The sequence below is a fragment of the Crinia signifera genome, chromosome 2 (assembly GCF_055691185.1).
Source record: "Crinia signifera chromosome 2, ASM5569118v1, whole genome shotgun sequence".
In the NCBI taxonomy this organism is placed as follows: domain Eukaryota; kingdom Metazoa; phylum Chordata; class Amphibia; order Anura; family Myobatrachidae; genus Crinia; species Crinia signifera.
In genome coordinates, this window is record NC_139218.1 from 270987131 (window position 1) to 271006257 (window position 19127).

Consider the following 19127-nt stretch of genomic DNA (forward strand, 5'->3'; position numbering starts at 1 on the left):
TAATTCCACATAATTAATTTCTTTACATCACAAGTATATGGTTTCATTATAGGACAGTCAAACAATAGTAAACTAATAATATTAAATAGATAATGATAAAAAAAGTTTTTAAGACTGTTCTGTGCTTTGTTTTTGTTTTCAGCACCAAAACCTATAAGTCACTCTGTATCCTCTGTTAATCTGCGATTTGGAGGTCGCTCTACAATGAAGTCTGTAGTGTGTAAGATGAATGCTATGTCTGATGCTGCCTCTTGTGGTTCAGAAGTCAAGAAATGGTGGACAAGGCAACTTACAGTGGAGAGCGATGAAAGTGGAGATGACCTCCTCGATATGTAAGGACAATGCAAAGCAAGACTCACACTACAGTGTAACAGCACAGAAAGCCTTCTCTATAGGAAACCAATACTTATTAATGGGGCAAACATGCCCCTTTATCACAGGAGTAGGAAACAAACCATATTCTGGGATTATTTGGCAGTTGTTTTACCATCCAAGCTTAAAATATGCGTCAGAGTATAAGTAAAGTCGCTTATTTGTCATTGGCAAATTTCCCAGTATTCCCAAAAAAACTGGGACAACTTAGCCGACATTATGGATCCACAACACCATATCATACCCTGATCCATGCATACACTACTACGCCTCTATCATGCAATACCAAGCATTTGCCACCAGTATATTACTAGATACTGTTGGTGGGTATCTGTTTGTATTGGCAAATAGCGATTTTTATGTGAATCTACTATACGGGATATTAACCAAAAGACAAAACAAGGACTGCTGATACGAACAACTACATTTGCAGACTTTACAGTACAGTATAGAGCATTTATCATTTCACATTGTGTTCTTTTTCTTGATTCTCAATGCCTAATATACAAGAATGTATGAAGCCAAACATTGCTAATATTGATAATTGTAAATGAATTTATATTTGAAATAATCGTAACATGCTATTGTGCTAAAAAGAGTATTTGCCATAATAACCTGTGTATGATGGTTAAAGGTACACTTCTGTAATGAACTTTGATATCATGCATTGCACACTTACATAGAAAAAAAATCAAGAAATATTGTGAAATTTTATTTAAAAAAAAAATATTTAAAATAACATAAAATCTATAAAAGAAATGCCTTTATTTATCGTAACATAAGGTAGATTAAAAAGATATTTTTTTATTTTATTTATTTCAAATGTTATTAGTTTTCTTTAATGGGGAGGTCCTAAGTGGTACCCTCAGCACCCCAGTCTATCAGTATTCTCCTGGCAATGCACTTTGATTAGGGGATTTGAAGAGCTATTTCTCGAAATCCTATTCCTAATCTCAGATCCCCTTTTGTGTGGAAGGCTGCTGCAGAATTCTAAACTTTCCTACATAGAATGAAGTGAAGGAGAAGAAATATATACTTATTTTAAAGAGAATGTCAGTATATATAATGTGAGATAATATAGAGATGTGCATAATAATTATATGACATTCTACATTCTAATATAGAGATGTGCATAATAATTATATGACATTCTACAAGCTGCAATGCTGCTATAGAGCTCTATAGAAATAATAGGAATTCTAAAATATTAATAACAATTTAGATATATTAAAGAACCCAGGCCGTCTAATGGAAGAGTGGGCATTACATTAGATCCCTATCATGTAACCCCAGCATTTCATCATTAAACTAATAGAACCTTGAGTATGTAGTGGCCTAACCCATACTATTGGGACATGGACTCTGCCATTCAGATTCTACCAGGTTTTTGTTCCAACCAGTCCAATCTGACAATCGATCTGTAGATGTATGGCTAGCTTTATCCAGGCATTTAGGGGTAGATGTATGTAGCAGTGATATGGGAGGATAAGTGAGCCAGAGGAGAAGTGGCCCATGGCAACCAATCAGCACTGGAGTAACATCTGTAATGTGCATAATATACAATTCTACAGAGCAGCTGATTGGTTGCCATGTGCCACTTCTCCTCTGGCTCACCTCTCCTCCCTTATCACTGCTTTATACATCTACCCCTTAAGTTGATACTTCAGTGCTACAACCACTTAGCGTTTACAAACCATGTTAGTAATGCAGAATACTAGTCAGAAACAGTTTTCCCACATGTAAGTCAGAAAGTGGGGACATGAGCTTTATGAGCTTTTACCCCCAACAAAAGAGGATGGGAGGTTTTACACCTTGGTTGTCGTTTTATGATTTTGTTTTTTGCTTTATATATATATATATATATATATATATATATATATATTTATATATATGTGTATGTATATATGTGTAGATGCAGACTGGATCCCCCATGTCATTTATGGTGCTTTTGTTTCTAATGAAGATCAGCAGCAATACTGCACTGTCTCTAAGACCTGCCACCAGGCTTGGACTGGCCCAGCAGTAATTTCCTCCCTTTGAAAGAAGGGACGGGGCTTAGTTGACTATGATTCTGTTGGCGGGAGGGGGGGGTTCAGGGTAAGTCTGCACAGAATGTGTCCTAGCTGTGTCAGAAGCGCAGGCATATCTGTTAGTCATTCAGTACAGGAAGGGAGTAGCCATAGGTACAGTGTACAGTGCTTACATACATAGCACAGCATGTCCTGTCTGCGTCAGTCCTGGTAGCCAGCAATATTGTCCTGTAGCCCTCAGTGACCTGACTCCCAGTGTGATCACTGTCTTTTCTCATGGCTGCACCTCCATCACCCAGTTGCAGATCCTGTTGCCTCCTGCTGCCTACATAGTGACTTCAGTTGAAAGATTCATTTGACAGAGGTGAGTGGGGGTGGATGAGGGAAGGGTTGAGGTGTTATGTATACTGTGTAGTGAGATATATGTATTGTTGTAGGTGTTCCACTCCCACTTCTAATCACCCTCTTGCCCTCCCAGTCACTGTCTACCTCTCCCCATAACCCTCACCCTATCATCTTTTGCCTCTTCCAGTTACACACAGCCTCTATCCATCACCATCTGCCTCTTGCTCTCTGCCTCTTAACGCCACCCACAGCCTTTCATTGTCACTGTCTGCCTCTCCCAGTCACTATCTCCATGTTAAACATTGCCTCTCCCACAGACCCACAGCCTTCCCCATCACCCTCTCTTTGTCACCCATTGCCTCTCCCCATCACCATCTGCCTTTCCTAATCACGCTGGCACTGTCACCCACTGCCTCTCCCCACTACCCTCTGCCTATCATCCTCTCCCTGTCATCCAGTACCTCTTGCTATCATTATAGTATGGATGGCATATCCTGTCATGCAAAGGGCCACTGTCCCCTTACACTTATTTTGGTGCCCCTCCCAATATACGGTATCAATAAAAATTGATTAAAACAAGGGAGAATATGATTTCAATCAAGCTAGAAAATTGGAAGAGGATGATACATTTTTTTAAAATAAGAATAATGAATTTAGAAGAGGTGCCAACATACCAAATGAAAGGCATAGAGGAGTCATTTAAGTTTAAATAGATGCCAGAGACTATTGGGAGAAATAAGCCTTGGAGCATGTAAGATGCAGCTCTTAGAATTATAAATAATACACAGAAACTTGATTCATTAGCCAGCAAATCAGAGCAGGCATGGTTACAGTACTGCAGAGTAATAGACTCAAAAGCTGGCTAGTGAAAGTGAGAATAAAATGAGAATTTTAAAAGCAGCGTCCTAAGCAGAATAAAAAAAAATAAAAAAAGACAAGGATGAAAGAAGAGCAGAGATCAGCTGAGATGCTACGGACATGTATAAATGCAGCAGGTTCCTGACTGTTAGTCAGCAGAACAGCGACTGAGGCTCTGCATGCCATTGCAGATCTGCATGTATCATTCATAAGACTACCCCAAGAATAGCAATCTCAATTGTTCAATGAAGTCCTGCACAAAAGATAGATGATATATGGAATCTGCTATTGATTTAAATACACTACAAATGTGACTTACCTGTTTAGGCGTGAATAAAGTATTGTTTTTCTGACAGATAGGACTAGTTTGAAACAAAACATTTTTATTTTGTATACTCTTTGCCATTATATACCATACTTTTGAACCATATTGTACAGTATGTTGCACTGTTATGATACCCTACACTGCTCAGTGTTCCATAATAGCTGACATACCAAGTTATTTGCATCCATAGCATTTTGCCTGGGTGAAAAGTAGTAAAGCTGGGTATAAAACAGAAGAAAGGAAATCGGTCGCACAAGATCACACAATGTGTATATGGATGACCCCCAAATACTTAATTCATAATAATGATATGTACAGTAGGAGGTGTGCTACCCCAGGACAGTAAGATATCACAACGAAAGACAGAACAAAAGGAATGTCCTGTTTATGCGGGTGCACCTGTTTGTTAAAATTCAAAATCTTTATTAGGTATTAATTAAGAGAAAAACTGCGAAATGTTTAAAATTAACAAGAAGAAATGGACGAACAACAATTAAAGTAGGAAAATTAACAGTTATTAAAATAATGGTGGCAGACAGTGAGCTCTCCGTGATATCACTTTTAATAATAAGGATGAATTAAAGTGTGCGGACGTGTTTGGTGTATTTTCTTCACAGTAAATATGCGGAGTAATATTCTCCACTCAAGAGGTAGTCGCACTGACTCTGCTAGCTATGAATGACACCAGACACTCAGGCTTATCACCCTCTTACCCAGTAAGTGACTGGGACAGATACAGGGGGTGCCCTAAATGTGGTGTCTGGCTTATTCAATATTCTAGTATATCTAAGGCTGATAGAACTCCAATGCAGACTTGCATGTGGGGAGTGCTATTCCTAGCCTTAAGGGTGACCGGCTGCCGCTCGTGTCCCGTATCAGTACTACCAGGATCTGACAAGCTATCACCCTGTGATATTCAGCGTGATGCTCTGGGATCACCACTGTTGCAAATGAGTGTATCTCAGACGGCTAGCAGTTATCTGCTGTTGGTGCTAAAGTCAGCCACATATTCTCAGTGCCTAATATATGAGCTCTGTGGCCGGGCACTTCCAGAAGTCGGTTGTGGTTATCGTAGGTACCTCCTATACTTCAATGCCTTCCCAAGGGCTGCTTTAAAGTGCGTAAAAATACGTATATGTACAACACAATAAATATCAGGAGTAGTACATATTTATTTAAGGTGTGTGGAAATAGATACGTGTTAAACACCGTAAATATCAGGGATAGTACAGTTCACTACGGAGGTAACACCACAGTCACTGCTACGTGTACAGACACCTGGCTAGTGCCCTAATTACCCAAAAAATGACTGGGACCGATATAGGGGCTGCACTATTAGGGGTGTCAGTTTAAGTGTACAGGGATGACTGATTATGCTGATAATTTTCCACTGCGAGCCCGCATGTGGAAGGTAATACTAGTAGCTATTGGATAGCCGACTGGACACTCATATAACATCAAATTGGTGTGCGGGTCTCTCAGGCTACTGCGCTATGATATTCAGCGCAGTGCTCTGAAATCCCTACTCGTAGACAGGAGCGTGTGGATGCCGGCTAGCAGTCCTTAGTGACGGTGCTAAGCCTTCCGTGCGTCCTCTGTGCCTGTATCAGAGCTCAATGGCTGGGCATTACAGAGTTCGGATCTGGCTCTCGCTCGTACCTCTTATACTCCACTACCCTTACAAGGGCTGTGGAATGGCGTCTAAACTAACACACATAATCAAAATGACATCCTGATAATGAAAATAATAAATGGTGAAACGGAGAGCTGATTCTGTCTGCGCACCGCTAGCCGGCACGCGCTTCGCAGAACAGCTTTTTCAAGGCCTTGAAAAAGCTGTTCTGCGAAGCGCGTGCCGGCTAGCGGTGCGCAGACAGAATCAGCTCTCCGTTTCACCATTTATTATTTTCATTATCAGGATGTCATTTTGATTATGTGTGTTAGTTTAGACGCCATTCCACAGCCCTTGTAAGGGTAGTGGAGTATAAGAGGTACGAGCGAGAGCCAGATCCGAACTCTGTAATGCCCAGCCATTGAGCTCTGATACAGGCACAGAGGACGCACGGAAGGCTTAGCACCGTCACTAAGGACTGCTAGCCGGCATCCACACGCTCCTGTCTACGAGTAGGGATTTCAGAGCACTGCGCTGAATATCATAGCGCAGTAGCCTGAGAGACCCGCACACCAATTTGATGTTATATGAGTGTCCAGTCGGCTATCCAATAGCTACTAGTATTACCTTCCACATGCGGGCTCGCAGTGGAAAATTATCAGCATAATCAGTCATCCCTGTACACTTAAACTGACACCCCTAATAGTGCAGCCCCTATATCGGTCCCAGTCATTTTTTGGGTAATTAGGGTACTAGCCAGGTGTCTGTACACGTAGCAGTGACTGTGGTGTTACCTCCGTAGTGAACTGTACTATCCCTGATATTTACGGTGTTTAACACGTATCTATTTCCACACACCTTAAATAAATATGTACTACTCCTGATATTTATTGTGTTGTACATATACGTATTTTTACGCACTTTAAAGCAGCCCTTGGGAAGGCATTGAAGTATAGGAGGTACCTACGATAACCACAACCGACTTCTGGAAGTGCCCGGCCACAGAGCTCATATATTAGGCACTGAGAATATGTGGCTGACTTTAGCACCAACAGCAGATAACTGCTAGCCGTCTGAGATACACTCATTTGCAACAGTGGTGATCCCAGAGCATCACGCTGAATATCACAGGGTGATAGCTTGTCAGATCCTGGTAGTACTGATACGGGACACGAGCGGCAGCCGGTCACCCTTAAGGCTAGGAATAGCACTCCCCACATGCAAGTCTGCATTGGAGTTCTATCAGCCTTAGATATACTAGAATATTGAATAAGCCAGACACCACATTTAGGGCACCCCCTGTATCTGTCCCAGTCACTTACTGGGTAAGAGGGTGATAAGCCTGAGTGTCTGGTGTCATTCATAGCTAGCAGAGTCAGTGCGACTACCTCTTGAGTGGAGAATATTACTCCGCATATTTACTGTGAAGAAAATACACCAAACACGTCCGCACACTTTAATTCATCCTTATTATTAAAAGTGATATCACGGAGAGCTCACTGTCTGCCACCATTATTTTAATAACTGTTAATTTTCCTACTTTAATTGTTGTTCGTCCATTTCTTCTTGTTAATTTTAAACATTTCGCAGTTTTTCTCTTAATTAATACCTAATAAAGATTTTGAATTTTAACAAACAGGTGCACCCGCATAAACAGGACATTCCTTTTGTTCTGTCTTTCGTTGTAAAGCTGGGTATACACTGGGCAATGTATTGTTAACTATATATGCAGAATACTGATATCGTTATCAAAACATTGCAAACATCAGTCAGTGTGTATGCTCAATATTGCTAACGATGCGTGCCATCATGCATCGTTATTGACTCCCCCAACTGTCTGTACCGTACATGCAGCTCAATCTGACAATATTGTCAGAAACTGCATGTACAGATAAACAACTACTGTGGAGAGAGGTGTCTCTCTTGAAGGTTATAGAATGTTGCTATGGGGCACACAATTTTTTTTATGCACCCTTGGTACAGCTATGACTGACAATGCATGCTATATGCAATTGCCCAAGGTAAATTACCCAGGCTAATTGATCCCCCCATGACTATCCAATTAGCCCCAAAGGCATCCCAATAATGGCACTTTTTAGACTCCCCCAAAAATTCCCCCCTAAGAAACAAAACTTAGGCCCTGGACTTACCATGTAACCTATGTGTGTTCGCACAAAAACCGGTCATTTTTGAGTGTTAACACCGAGCTCTAATTGGACTGCACAGGAAAAAAACTGTGGTGTAGCCTCGTTTTTACCATGCGGAAATCTAGGTACTATTTCACATACTGGGATTAGCAGTGGGTTCAAAGATGTATTTGCAGTCATGTTGTTCTTCTTAAATGGCCTCGCAAAAAGTTTATGAAATGTACAAGCATTACAAATGCACTAAAATCATACAATAAATATACCAGTACCAATTAGGGCATTCTTTTATCTTTCCAATGTATTTGTTGTTTTTTATATACAGTATATGTACATTTTACTACCTACCTTTTAATATTTTTTATTACCATTTTTTCTATGAAATGTTGCACACCCTAACAAGTATTTCTAACAATTGTACAACATGAACAGTCAGTATCTTCTCCATGAAAATAGAAAGATCAGTGGTGGTTGGTGTATATCACAGATAGCAACATGAACCCTTTTTACAAAATATTTAACATGAAAATTTCCTGAGAAAACAGTAATTTTTATATAAGACTTATAAATAAGTCTCTTTATTTTGCGTTATGTAGATAGAAGATAAATATTCTATGAGCTTTAAAACACCCTAAACATCATATAAATTGTATTTGAGATACCCGTCCTCTTTTTCATTGTGTTTAAAAAAAAAAAATCTGTGCGGAACCTGAACAACTGTGATGAGTAAAGTTAATGCTTCTGTCTCTTTTGTCTTATTTCATTTTGTATGTTTTGTTTGTTTTTTTATTTCACAATGTTATTGTAACTTCACATGATGAGCAGAATGTCATGTGTGTGGAGCAGACAGTAATGTAAATGCAGTGTTTTTATTATGCCTTCACTGTGTTTTGCCTTGGCCCAGCAATACTTTGCTAGCCAATTACTAGCTCTGTTGTGTTGGTTATTTTTGCAATTAAAAATAACAGGATACTCACCTTCACTTTGGTACATTGGGGGTCATTATCAATACGTAGGTATGGTGGTAAAGCGCATGTTTAGTTTTTCTTTCAAGTCTGACTGCACACAATTGTCACATGTAACGTCTAGTCATTGACTGCATTGAATACAGTCTCTGGATTTTTTTTTGCCCACCCCCTCGTTATGGCCATAGAATGTACCTTACACTGCACTGTTGACAGGAAAGACAAGGATGGACATAGGGGCTAATTCAGAGTATTCGCAGTGGAATGTGAGGAGTAAGCTGCCGTCCAGGCGGAAAGAGAAGACGCCCCCTTGCTAAATTGCCACCCTCTCGCAAATCCATACACAATTCACGAACCATCAAAGAATTTTTGCTGTTTGTGCAAACGTGTGTACAGTAGATCTGAGGCTTCCACTAACCTGCAACTGTGACAGACTGGAAGTGGTCATCGCTGACATCACAGACCCACCTCAAAACCGCCTGGGCACCTCTGCGTTTTTCCTGACACTCCCCCCAAAATGGCAGGTTACCACCCCCAGATGTTGGCTTCATGTCAATTAAACTGCGAGGGCATTATGTTAATGATCCATACGTATTTTCTATCTAATTACCCTTTTGCATGCGAGTTGCGTGTGGTATGCCTGCGCAATCGCTCAATTATCTCTCAATTTGTGAATTTTATGTTAAGCGATCCATGTTGAATTAGCCCAATAGTGTGAGACTTAGGTTAAACTAGTCACGTAATTCAGTAAGCTCAACTATGGCTGTACATCTCACCAGTGAGATACAATTCCTCCTCACACATAATTGATAAAAGCCCCCAATATCTAGGGAGAGACCCATGAAAATTGTGTCTGTGAGAAGGTTGCTGATTTTCAATACCAATTATATGGAGAGATTTCTCTATATTGAATGTAACTCTCATTATTTATACATATTCATATTATATATTCTTGTCCATATGCTCAAACTTATTTTTTCCCCTTCAGAATGACTAGAATTGAATAGGAGATTGTTGAGAGGTCTACATGCCACTCCACCACTGAGTCACCATAAGATAATCCCCTGACACAAATGGTTGTGCACATGCACAGCGGGATGCGGTCAATTTGCCGGCGGTCGGGATCCCGGCGTTCAGAATCCCGACACTGGAATCCCGACCGCAGAAATCCCGAAACTTTCTCCCTCCGTGGGTGTCCACGACACCCATAGAGGGAGAATAAAATAGCGTGCCGAGCATAGCGAGGCACCGGGCCCACTGCGTGGATTCCGACCGCCGGCATTACGTATCGGATCCTGCACAGCTAGTAACACTTGTCTGCAAACACAAGAAACAATTACTTTCATGCAGTCAGAATGTTGGCGTAATGGCACCAGTCCTATTTGCACCATGCAACCACAGTGCTATGCTTTGCTAATGACCTCCACTATTTTATCTTTTACACATGTGAAACAGATTTTTTCTCTGTTGTATTATGAAACGTGATTTTAGTATTACAGATATGTATCTCAGGCAGTACTGTATTTTGTCAGGATTACAGAGTACTCTGTCATCACAAAGAAAATGTGTCTCTTGTTGTGAGTGGAAATGAATGTAGCCTGTTATACATGTAAGTAAATATGACTAAATATTGTATTTCTTAAAGAAATTACACATGGGTTACCAATAAATAATTCAGTTACAAACAATGCCTATTTCCTCTTTTCCTACTTTTCCTTTTGAAGGATTTGGTTTGAAAGAAAAAAATCAGAAAGTGTTATGTATATAATACTGCTTGTTGGGTACTTGTGAGTTATCTGGGCGTCCGATTTTGGTACTTACGATTTGCATGCGATTTGCATGCGATATCGCATGCGACATCGCATGCGATATCGCATGCGATTTGCATAAGATTTAGCATGCAATTTGCATAAGATTTGCTATTCATTTCATTACCCCACTATCCCCAAAGTGTGTCTATCAACGTGAACCCGAAGCGTGGCGAGCGCAGCGAGCCCGCGAGGGGCGGCGGTACGTGTCCTCCGACCTTTTCATGCCCTACTATCCACTAGGGCGTGGAGTGAGAATAGAATAGTGTGGCGAGCGCAGCGAGCCACCGAGCCCGAAGCGTGGCGAGCGCAGCGAGCCCCGCGAGGGGACGCGGACACCTGTGAAGCCCGCAAGGGCACGCGGATACCTGTGAAGGTGTCCGCGTCCCCTCGCGGGGCTCGCTGCGCTCGCCACGCTTCGGGCTCGGTGGCTCGCTGCGCTCGCCACACTATTCTATTCTCACTCCACGCCCTAGTGGATAGTAGGGCATGAAAAGGTCGGAGGACGCGTACCGCCGCCCCTCGCGGGCTCGCTGCGCTCGCCACGCTTCGGGTTCACGTTGATAGACACACTTTGGGGATAGTGGGGTAATGAAATGAATAGCAAATCGCATGCTAAATCGCATGCAAATCGCAAATCGCATGCGATATCGCATGCGATCTAGTACCAAAATCGGACGCCCAGATAACTCACAAGTACCGCTTGTTGTTTTACTGTGTTTCAAGAAAAAGTCTATTTCTGTATAGTATCACTTCTATACCTAAATGCTGAGTCCAATGGGGGACACTGAACACCGGTTTCCAGACATGTCACAGTATCATGGACCACTTTTTGCAGGAGTTTTACTTCTGCTGGTGCTTGGCAATGACTTCATCGCTATACCCAAGTAATGTAACTCTCCCTATACACGATAATGGGAACCGGGTTGGACGAGTTTGGTTACCCGTTTACACTTTACCTGGGATGTTTTTTGTTCCTGTTTATAATATATACACTAAACATCGGCACTCACCTTTCCTAGTTTTGGGGTGTCCTATGGCTTGTGACCACATTGTTTAAACAAACATTGTAGGGGCTCTGCACACACTAAATTAGCTGATAATAAATAGTGGAGATTTGTTTCATTAATTGATCAATGCATTTAAGACTGCAGACCCCTTCACGGGACCCCACTTTTCTGCAGGTCCTAACACTATCGCTGAAAATGGCTTTTAACTAAGATTCCATAGCTTATGTTAACCATTTCCCTAGATGATTAGTGACAGGTGTGTTGGTAACTGCTCACCTATAAAAGCATAGTGTGCTGTGAGCTTTAGACCAGATAGCATGCCTGGAATCAAACATTGATGTGATAGCTATGTGTATTGTAGCCATTTTCAGCGATAGTGTTAGGACCAATGTCTGTTTAAACAATGTGGTCACAAGCCATAGGGCACCCCAAAACTAGGAAAGGTAAGTGCCGATGTTTAGTGTATATATTATATATATACACTAAACATCGGCACTCACCTTTCCTAGTTTTGGGGTACCCTATGGCTTTAGACCAGATAGCATGCCTGGAATCAAACATTGATGTGATAGCTATGTGTATTGTAGCCATTTTGAGCAATAGTGTTAGGACCTGCAGAAAAGTGGGGTCCCGTGAAGGGGGCTGCAGGCTTAAATGCATTGATCAATTCATTAACCATATCTCCACTATTTACTATCAGTTAATTTAGTGTGTGCAGAGCCCCTACAATGTCTATATATATATATATATATATATATATATATATATATAGGGCTGCGTTGCGGCGGCACTCGTCACAGAAAACAAATAAGGACCAGGAGACTGGATATGTTCCCAACGTTTCGAGGCGGTGTGCCTCTTTATCAAGGTGCAGTAAGTCTTTCTGCACCTTGATAAAGAGGCACACCGCCTTGAAACGTTGGGAACATATCCAGTCTCCTGGTCCTTATTTGTTTTCTGTGACGAGTGCCGCCGCAACGCAGCCCTAAATACCCTGAGCTCCTCTCAGGTCATCTTTATACGGGGGCACCGCATCATTTGGACAATTCAGCCAGCACACCTGTTGGAGTGCCGCCCCACTTTATCCATATATATATATATATATATATAGTTGAATAGCTGGCACTCCCTTGCTAGAGTGTGTAATGTGCACCTGTTGCCTTCCCAAACTCAATCCCTGGACAGGGTTGGCAAATACATTCTGGTACAGCGGTGGCACTCAGATGACTGGAATGAACAGAGACCACGCACAGGTTCAAGATTTTACCAGATTAAATCTCGAAAGATCATGAACCTGTGTGTGGTCTCTGTTCATTCCAGTCCTCTGAGTGCTGCCTCTGTACCAGTGTGTGTGTATGTATATATATATATATATATATATATATATATATATATATATATATAGCAATTTTTGTGGAAGCAGGCACTCACCATAGACACCAGAGTAGTTGAGACAAGGATTTATTTCATGGTAATGGTCGACGTTTCGGTCCTCACAGGGACCTTTGTCAAGACACAAATCTGTAACATCAAGGACCAGGAACACCAGGCAGTGTGCACTGCCTGGTGTTCCTGGTCCTTGATGTTACAGATTTGTGTCTTGACAAAGGTCCCTGTGAGGACCGAAACGTCGACCATTACCATGAAATAAATCCTTGTCTCAACTACTCTGGTGTCTATGGTGAGTGCCTGCTTCCACAAAAATTGCTATATTTGGGACACTGTTTCCTTTAGAGCGGAGCACCGCAAAGTTGTCTGCAAAAAATGGATGGAGTGCGGTTCCTCGAATCTACTATATATATATATATATATATATATATATATATATATATATATATATATATATATATATATACACACACAGTATACAGATGGAGCAGCTCTCATTTGAGCTGCTCCTGGCGATAGCATTGCCTACCACCGTGTACCGTCACCAGGCACTATCACAGATTTGACGAAGAGTCACATGTAAGTAATGTTTTTAATACTTTCAGCTGAGTCTCGCTTGGGCTTCCTTAATAGAAACCTTGCATCAAGCCCAATACTGACCTAACTGCTTGGGCACATTTGGATCACCTGCAATCTGCAAAATACTGTACTCGTATAAAGACGTGAGAGACGTTTAAAAAGTCCACAGCATTTTGGGATCATATGTGAAATGTGAGCACTGTCTGTTGAAGCCATTTAACAAAAATAACTTCTGCTTTTTAAAATCATTGGACAGTAATCCCACTATAAATATGGAATTAAACATAACATTGTCAGCTGTAGCAGATAATTGTGACTGAAGATCCTCATGGCTTTGAAGGTCACATGTTACCTTCTGGCAGAATGATCTCAGTTGTCAGCCTCTTGTTATTTATGGTTTCAGCACTGAAGATAAAAGCTTAGGCTAAAGCATCATATCCGATAGACATAAAGCGATCTGTAGATTACAAGAGAAATTACCACCTTTGTATACTTACAGCCTGACATGATAACTGAAAATAACTTCCATTAGCGCTATAACAACTCCTGCTGGGGCAAGACAAATTTCTTTTGATACCTACAGAGAAAAATATTGGCAACTGGGATGTTTTTTGTTCCTGTTTTTTTCTTTCTTTATAATTAGTATGAATCTATGTATCATGCTGGATAACTGGGACTTCTCCAAATGTTTCCACTTACACAGGTCTTCATAGATTCTCTACCATCTTTAAACTGGTCAAATTTAACACATTGTTATACTGCTATTCAATTCCTCATGCAATGTCCCCTGCAGGTCTGACATATGGCTTCCAGGCAAGTATATCATTATGTACAGTACTCTGTACATGACTGACTGTGCAAAGGTTTGTATATGTATATATTCATATTGTATAGGTGATATTGCAGTGGAAATCTATTTGATACACTTTAGTGAGGGAACTTTCATTCCGAGGTAGAAGTACTGTACAGAAGGTTGCACAGTAGCACAGCAGGATCTAGATTTGATATTTGGTTGCATTTTATCCATTATGGTGTAGATAAACAATGATCAACATTGCATTGTGGGTGAGGTGCTCATGTGCTTTGGTGGTGCCGTCATGTGATCTAATGACTCCATAAACTGATTGCTGATTGTTTATGCTTAACCTAGTGGTTGCTGTATTTTTGCAGTGATTTAACCATGGGCCTGATTCGGATTGGATGGGGTAAGTATAGCTACTACTTCCTTGAAGGCAGCAGTGATGTTAGCATAGTATGAAAAATACAGTATCCCTCACAGGACAGACGCATATTGATATTATTCTTTGAGAACCAGCAATAGATTTTGTTGCTTTTGTGAGTTGAAAATAATCCGAGGTGCCTCCAGAATATGAATAATCTAGTACTCAAAGGAAAAATGGACAGTTGTGAAAAGCAACCATGCATTTACAAGAAGACTTCTTTTAGGAGGCACACTTTTGTCCATTTATGAATTGGTTATAGAGTATATATATATATATATATATATATATATATATATATATATATATATATATATATATATTGCACGTATAACCTTGACAAAGGGGTGTCACAGACCCCGAAACGTTGGAAGCTTATTTTGCTGAAAATATATTTTTTCAAAAAATCCCCAGAGTGCCGCTGTTGTCTCTTCACTATCCTGTACTTCTGTTCCTGAAGGCACCTGGGTCACTTGTACTGCTGGAGGAGTGCCAGGCCTACACCCCTACCTCTATATATATATATATATATATATATATATATATTTGCAATTGACTGGCACTCTCGTTACTGAGGCATTGAGCCGAGGTGCCTTCCTCCGGGTAAAGTATACACAACGAGGTTTGTTTTGAGAGTCCAGGGGGGGACCCCCAAAAAAACGGACGGCACTCAGTCAGCTGGATGGAATAGATCCAATTTTTATGTACAAATATCAAAGAAATACAAGCATTATGCCGACGTTTCAAAGCCGGTGTGGCTTTATCTTCAGGGCTTGTGCAAAGAAAAGTGCATATAGTGCTGTGAAAAGAATCATGGACCGGCATGGGGGTTGTCCCAGACCATGATTGGCTGGTGGGCGGGCCTAAGTCCCGGTCTGGGGGTGGAGCCCCAGATGTAAACAGAACACCGGACCGTGATTGCAGTGCTGCAGGGCTCCCGGACAAGCGCTCAAGACGGCTGTGAGTATGTTTTCTCTCCACAGGTACCTCAGTGGATTCTACAGGACAAGGAGACCGATCTTCTATCAACATACAGTAGGTGAGTATGGATGAATGGGCTCTGTGTGTAATAAAGTTGTACTGTCAGTGTGTGTGTGTGTATTTATTTAACTATTTGTGCTACTGTGGGACTACAAGTCCCAGCGGGCCCTTTATTGCCGCACATGCTGGGACTTGTGGTTCTCCAAGTCCCTGCATGTGGTGCTGGCTTGCTGTGACTCATATTTCCACAGCAGTATACAATAGTTTCTCTATCTTTTTACACAATAATCAGCTCAAGGGCATCGAGGACAGCCCCTGGCTTCAGCATGGGCAGGTAAGTTCTGGAGGGGGAGACCCCTTCTTTGGGGGGGGGGCCCCAGGACCCCTGCCCATGCTGACCGGTCAGGGGGATGAATGCTTTGGCCGGGGGGACTTGTATAAAAAGTCGTCGTCGTCCCCCCCCTGGCTGTGGCATTACCCTGCATGCTGGTTGGACCCGGTGCTGGTTCTTGAAAAACCCCTACTCATTTTGTCCCCCGTATTTTGGGAACCAGGACCGGCCCTTGAGCCTGGTGCTGGTTTTATAAAATCCAGGGAACCCCAACTTGTTTGTCCCTGTGATTTTATGAAACCAGGACCGGCTCTTTGAGCCCGGGGCTGGTTATGCTCCTGAGGGGGGACCCCACGCCGTGTTTTTTTTTTCACTTTTTTTTTAACACAAAATTGCACATTTCTGAAAATGTGCCAATTTTCATGACTGAAAATCACACATTTTCATGCCTAAAAATCGCACTATATCGCACTTTACCGCACTTTTTTGCCGCAAATTTGCATCTCATAAAAAATGCGAATTCACAGCAAAAGTGCATTTTTTTTAAAGTGCGATATAGGGTGATTTAGGACAAAATCGCAATTTGTAAAAAACGGTAATACCACTAAATCTCGCCCAGTATGTCTATGGCCAACATTTATCTACCCCCAATCAATGATCAATGGAGTTCTACTCATCTCTATCCACATACATATGCTGGTGCAGGCTGGTGGAGAGGTACTGCATCTGACGGGGACGCTCATGAGTCACAGTCACTCGGCAGCAGGGTGCAAATTCCATGCCCGTCTCCGCTTTGTGGAGACGGGCAGGGTTAGTGGAGGCTGCAGGGGGCTGCAGGCGGTGATGGGGAGCCGATGGAGGGCTGTGGCAGGCTCCGTCAGAACGGCGCGTGTGAGCATCTCATGGGCATGCGCCCCCTTCTGGCGGATGGTGCACAGTGGCGATTGGGGATAGAATGGCCAGGAGCAGCTCTAATGAGAGATGCTCCATCTGTATGCTGGCGCCTGTCCACTGCAAAAAAGTGCCTACAATGAACACTTGAGTGTAAGATCTACACCATGGAGCAATGGAAAAAAGTGGCCTAGTTTGATGAATCACATATTGTTTTACATTATGTGGGCATCCAGCTGCATTATAGGTGTGCATCATTTACCTGGGAAAAAGATGGCACCAGATGTACTATAGGAAGAAAGAAAGCAGGTGGAGGCAGTATGATGCTCCGGGCAATGTTCTGCATTGCTTTAGTGCTGGCATTCATGTGATTGTTACTTGACACAAGTACACCCATTCATAACAATAGTATTTCTTGATGACAGTGGCCTCTTTCAACAGTAAAATGCACCCTTACTCATTGCTAAAATTGTACAGGAATGGTTCCTGGTACATGAGAAATGTTTATGGTGGCGGCCTCCAAATTCTTCAGATCTCAATCCAAACAAAAATCTGTCGGATGTTCTGGAAAAACAAGTCCAAGCCGTGGAGCCCCAAATTAGAGGATGTAACATGCTGCTTGCGTCCTGATGCCAGATAGCACCGATCCTGTGGAGTCCATGCCTCGGTCGGCCAAATCTGTTTTGGCGGCATAAGTGGGATCTACACAATAATAAGTCGTACCAGCCATCCAGCTTCTAATTTTACAAACACATGTAACATCACATCTAGGAGCTGATTGGCTGGTACTTTATCTCTATCCACTTTATCTTTCTCCAAGGTTTAGTACATAGATCGCATACAGTGTTAACTGTTCCATGATGTTTCTGCTCCATGAAATATACATCCCAGCTGCAGTGAACACTTCATGACAGAACACCCTGGAGCTGGACAGCTGAGATGTTTAGATGCGGCAGATGCTCCTTAACTTCATGGTTCTTGCTTTATTCAACATCATAGGGGCATTAAAGTTATACAGTATGTTCCAATCAGTATTGCATTGAAAGAGATAATTTAGTAATATCAGTAATATAACTCATTCATAAGCTCCAACTCTATACTGTATATTGACACTGGTATAATTTGCCCTGGTTGTAGTTACTTAAAGATATACAGTATGAAGAAAAGGGTCCGACTCCACTGCTTCTGGTTCTCAACACATATTATGCTTCTGAGCTAACCTGAGGTGAGAGGGGGTGAGCTGAGAGGGGGCAAGATGAGGTGAGGCAACAGAGAGGAGACAGGGAGAAGAGGAGAGGGTGGGAAGAGGAGGCAGGTCTCAGGCTTTCCCGGCAATGTTGCGGGAGCGCACAGCAGCGCTCATCACCGGGGCATACACACTGGGCGGCTTTGAGCTGAAAGCTACTCAAACATGCTGTTTTGAGCGACTTTCCGCTCAAAGTCGCCCAGTGTGTATGGGCCTTTAAACAGAAACAAAACACGCACCATTTTCCTTCAAAATGTTGATAGTGTTAATCTACCTCTGCCAGCCCCATGGCTATCAATGGCTGGTGGACCAGCTTCTTATTTTCATCATAGAAAACACAACATTTTCAGCAGCACCAGGCTAGAAAGGAAAAAGGGACTCGGTGAAACCAGAAAACACAACATTTTCAGCAGCACCAGGCTAGAAAGGAAAAAGGGACTCGGTGAAACCAGAAATACATTTGCTATAAGCAGAAGATCAATTACTACAACTAAGAATGTTTTATATAGATTGAAGTTTATAAAAAATAAATAAATTGATCACCGTAATCTTTCGCTCTGCTAACTACATTTCGGTAACCTAACGGACACTTATTAAGAGTCAAAAGGGTCAAATTTGCAACTTCGCTGTCTAATATTTGTTACATCGCTAATGTCAATTGCAGCTGAAGCATATTGTAGCTCTCCAAATGGAGGTGGGATAGTGCACCTTGCCTATAAAATGCTTTCTGAAGGGTAGTTATTGGTTATCAGAGATTAATATTTAATGTTACTGGTAGCATACATCAAATCACAAAGATGTTCAGGCATTTCAAACATGTCAAATTACAACAATGTCGAACATGCAGTTTTCCCATTGACAATGTAACTATCCCAAAATGCAGCTTAACCCTAAAATGGGTAAAACAGGAATTTTGGTCCCTTATTGTTGAATCCTATTCACTTAAATAGGTTGGGAAAAAAGTGGATCTGGTCAGATCACCAGTGTTCTCTCCATCACTGGTGCATATGTATGTGTGCTC

At 41.8% G+C, this 19127-nt stretch overlaps 1 protein-coding gene across 3 annotated transcripts in view; it reads left to right on the forward strand.

Annotated features, from left to right (window-relative positions):
• The window catches only part of NALCN (sodium leak channel, non-selective), a 511286-nt gene extending 506954 nt beyond the window's left edge, over window positions 1-4332 (forward strand). For all 3 annotated transcript variants that reach the window (XM_083168621.1, XM_083168622.1, XM_083168623.1), the window contains one exon: window positions 143-4332. In XM_083168621.1, the coding sequence (XP_083024747.1) occupies window positions 143-336 (194 nt within the window). In that variant the 3' untranslated portion in view covers window positions 337-4332. The remainder of the gene's footprint in view (window positions 1-142) is intronic.
• The last annotated feature ends 14795 nt before the right edge of the window (window positions 4333-19127 follow it).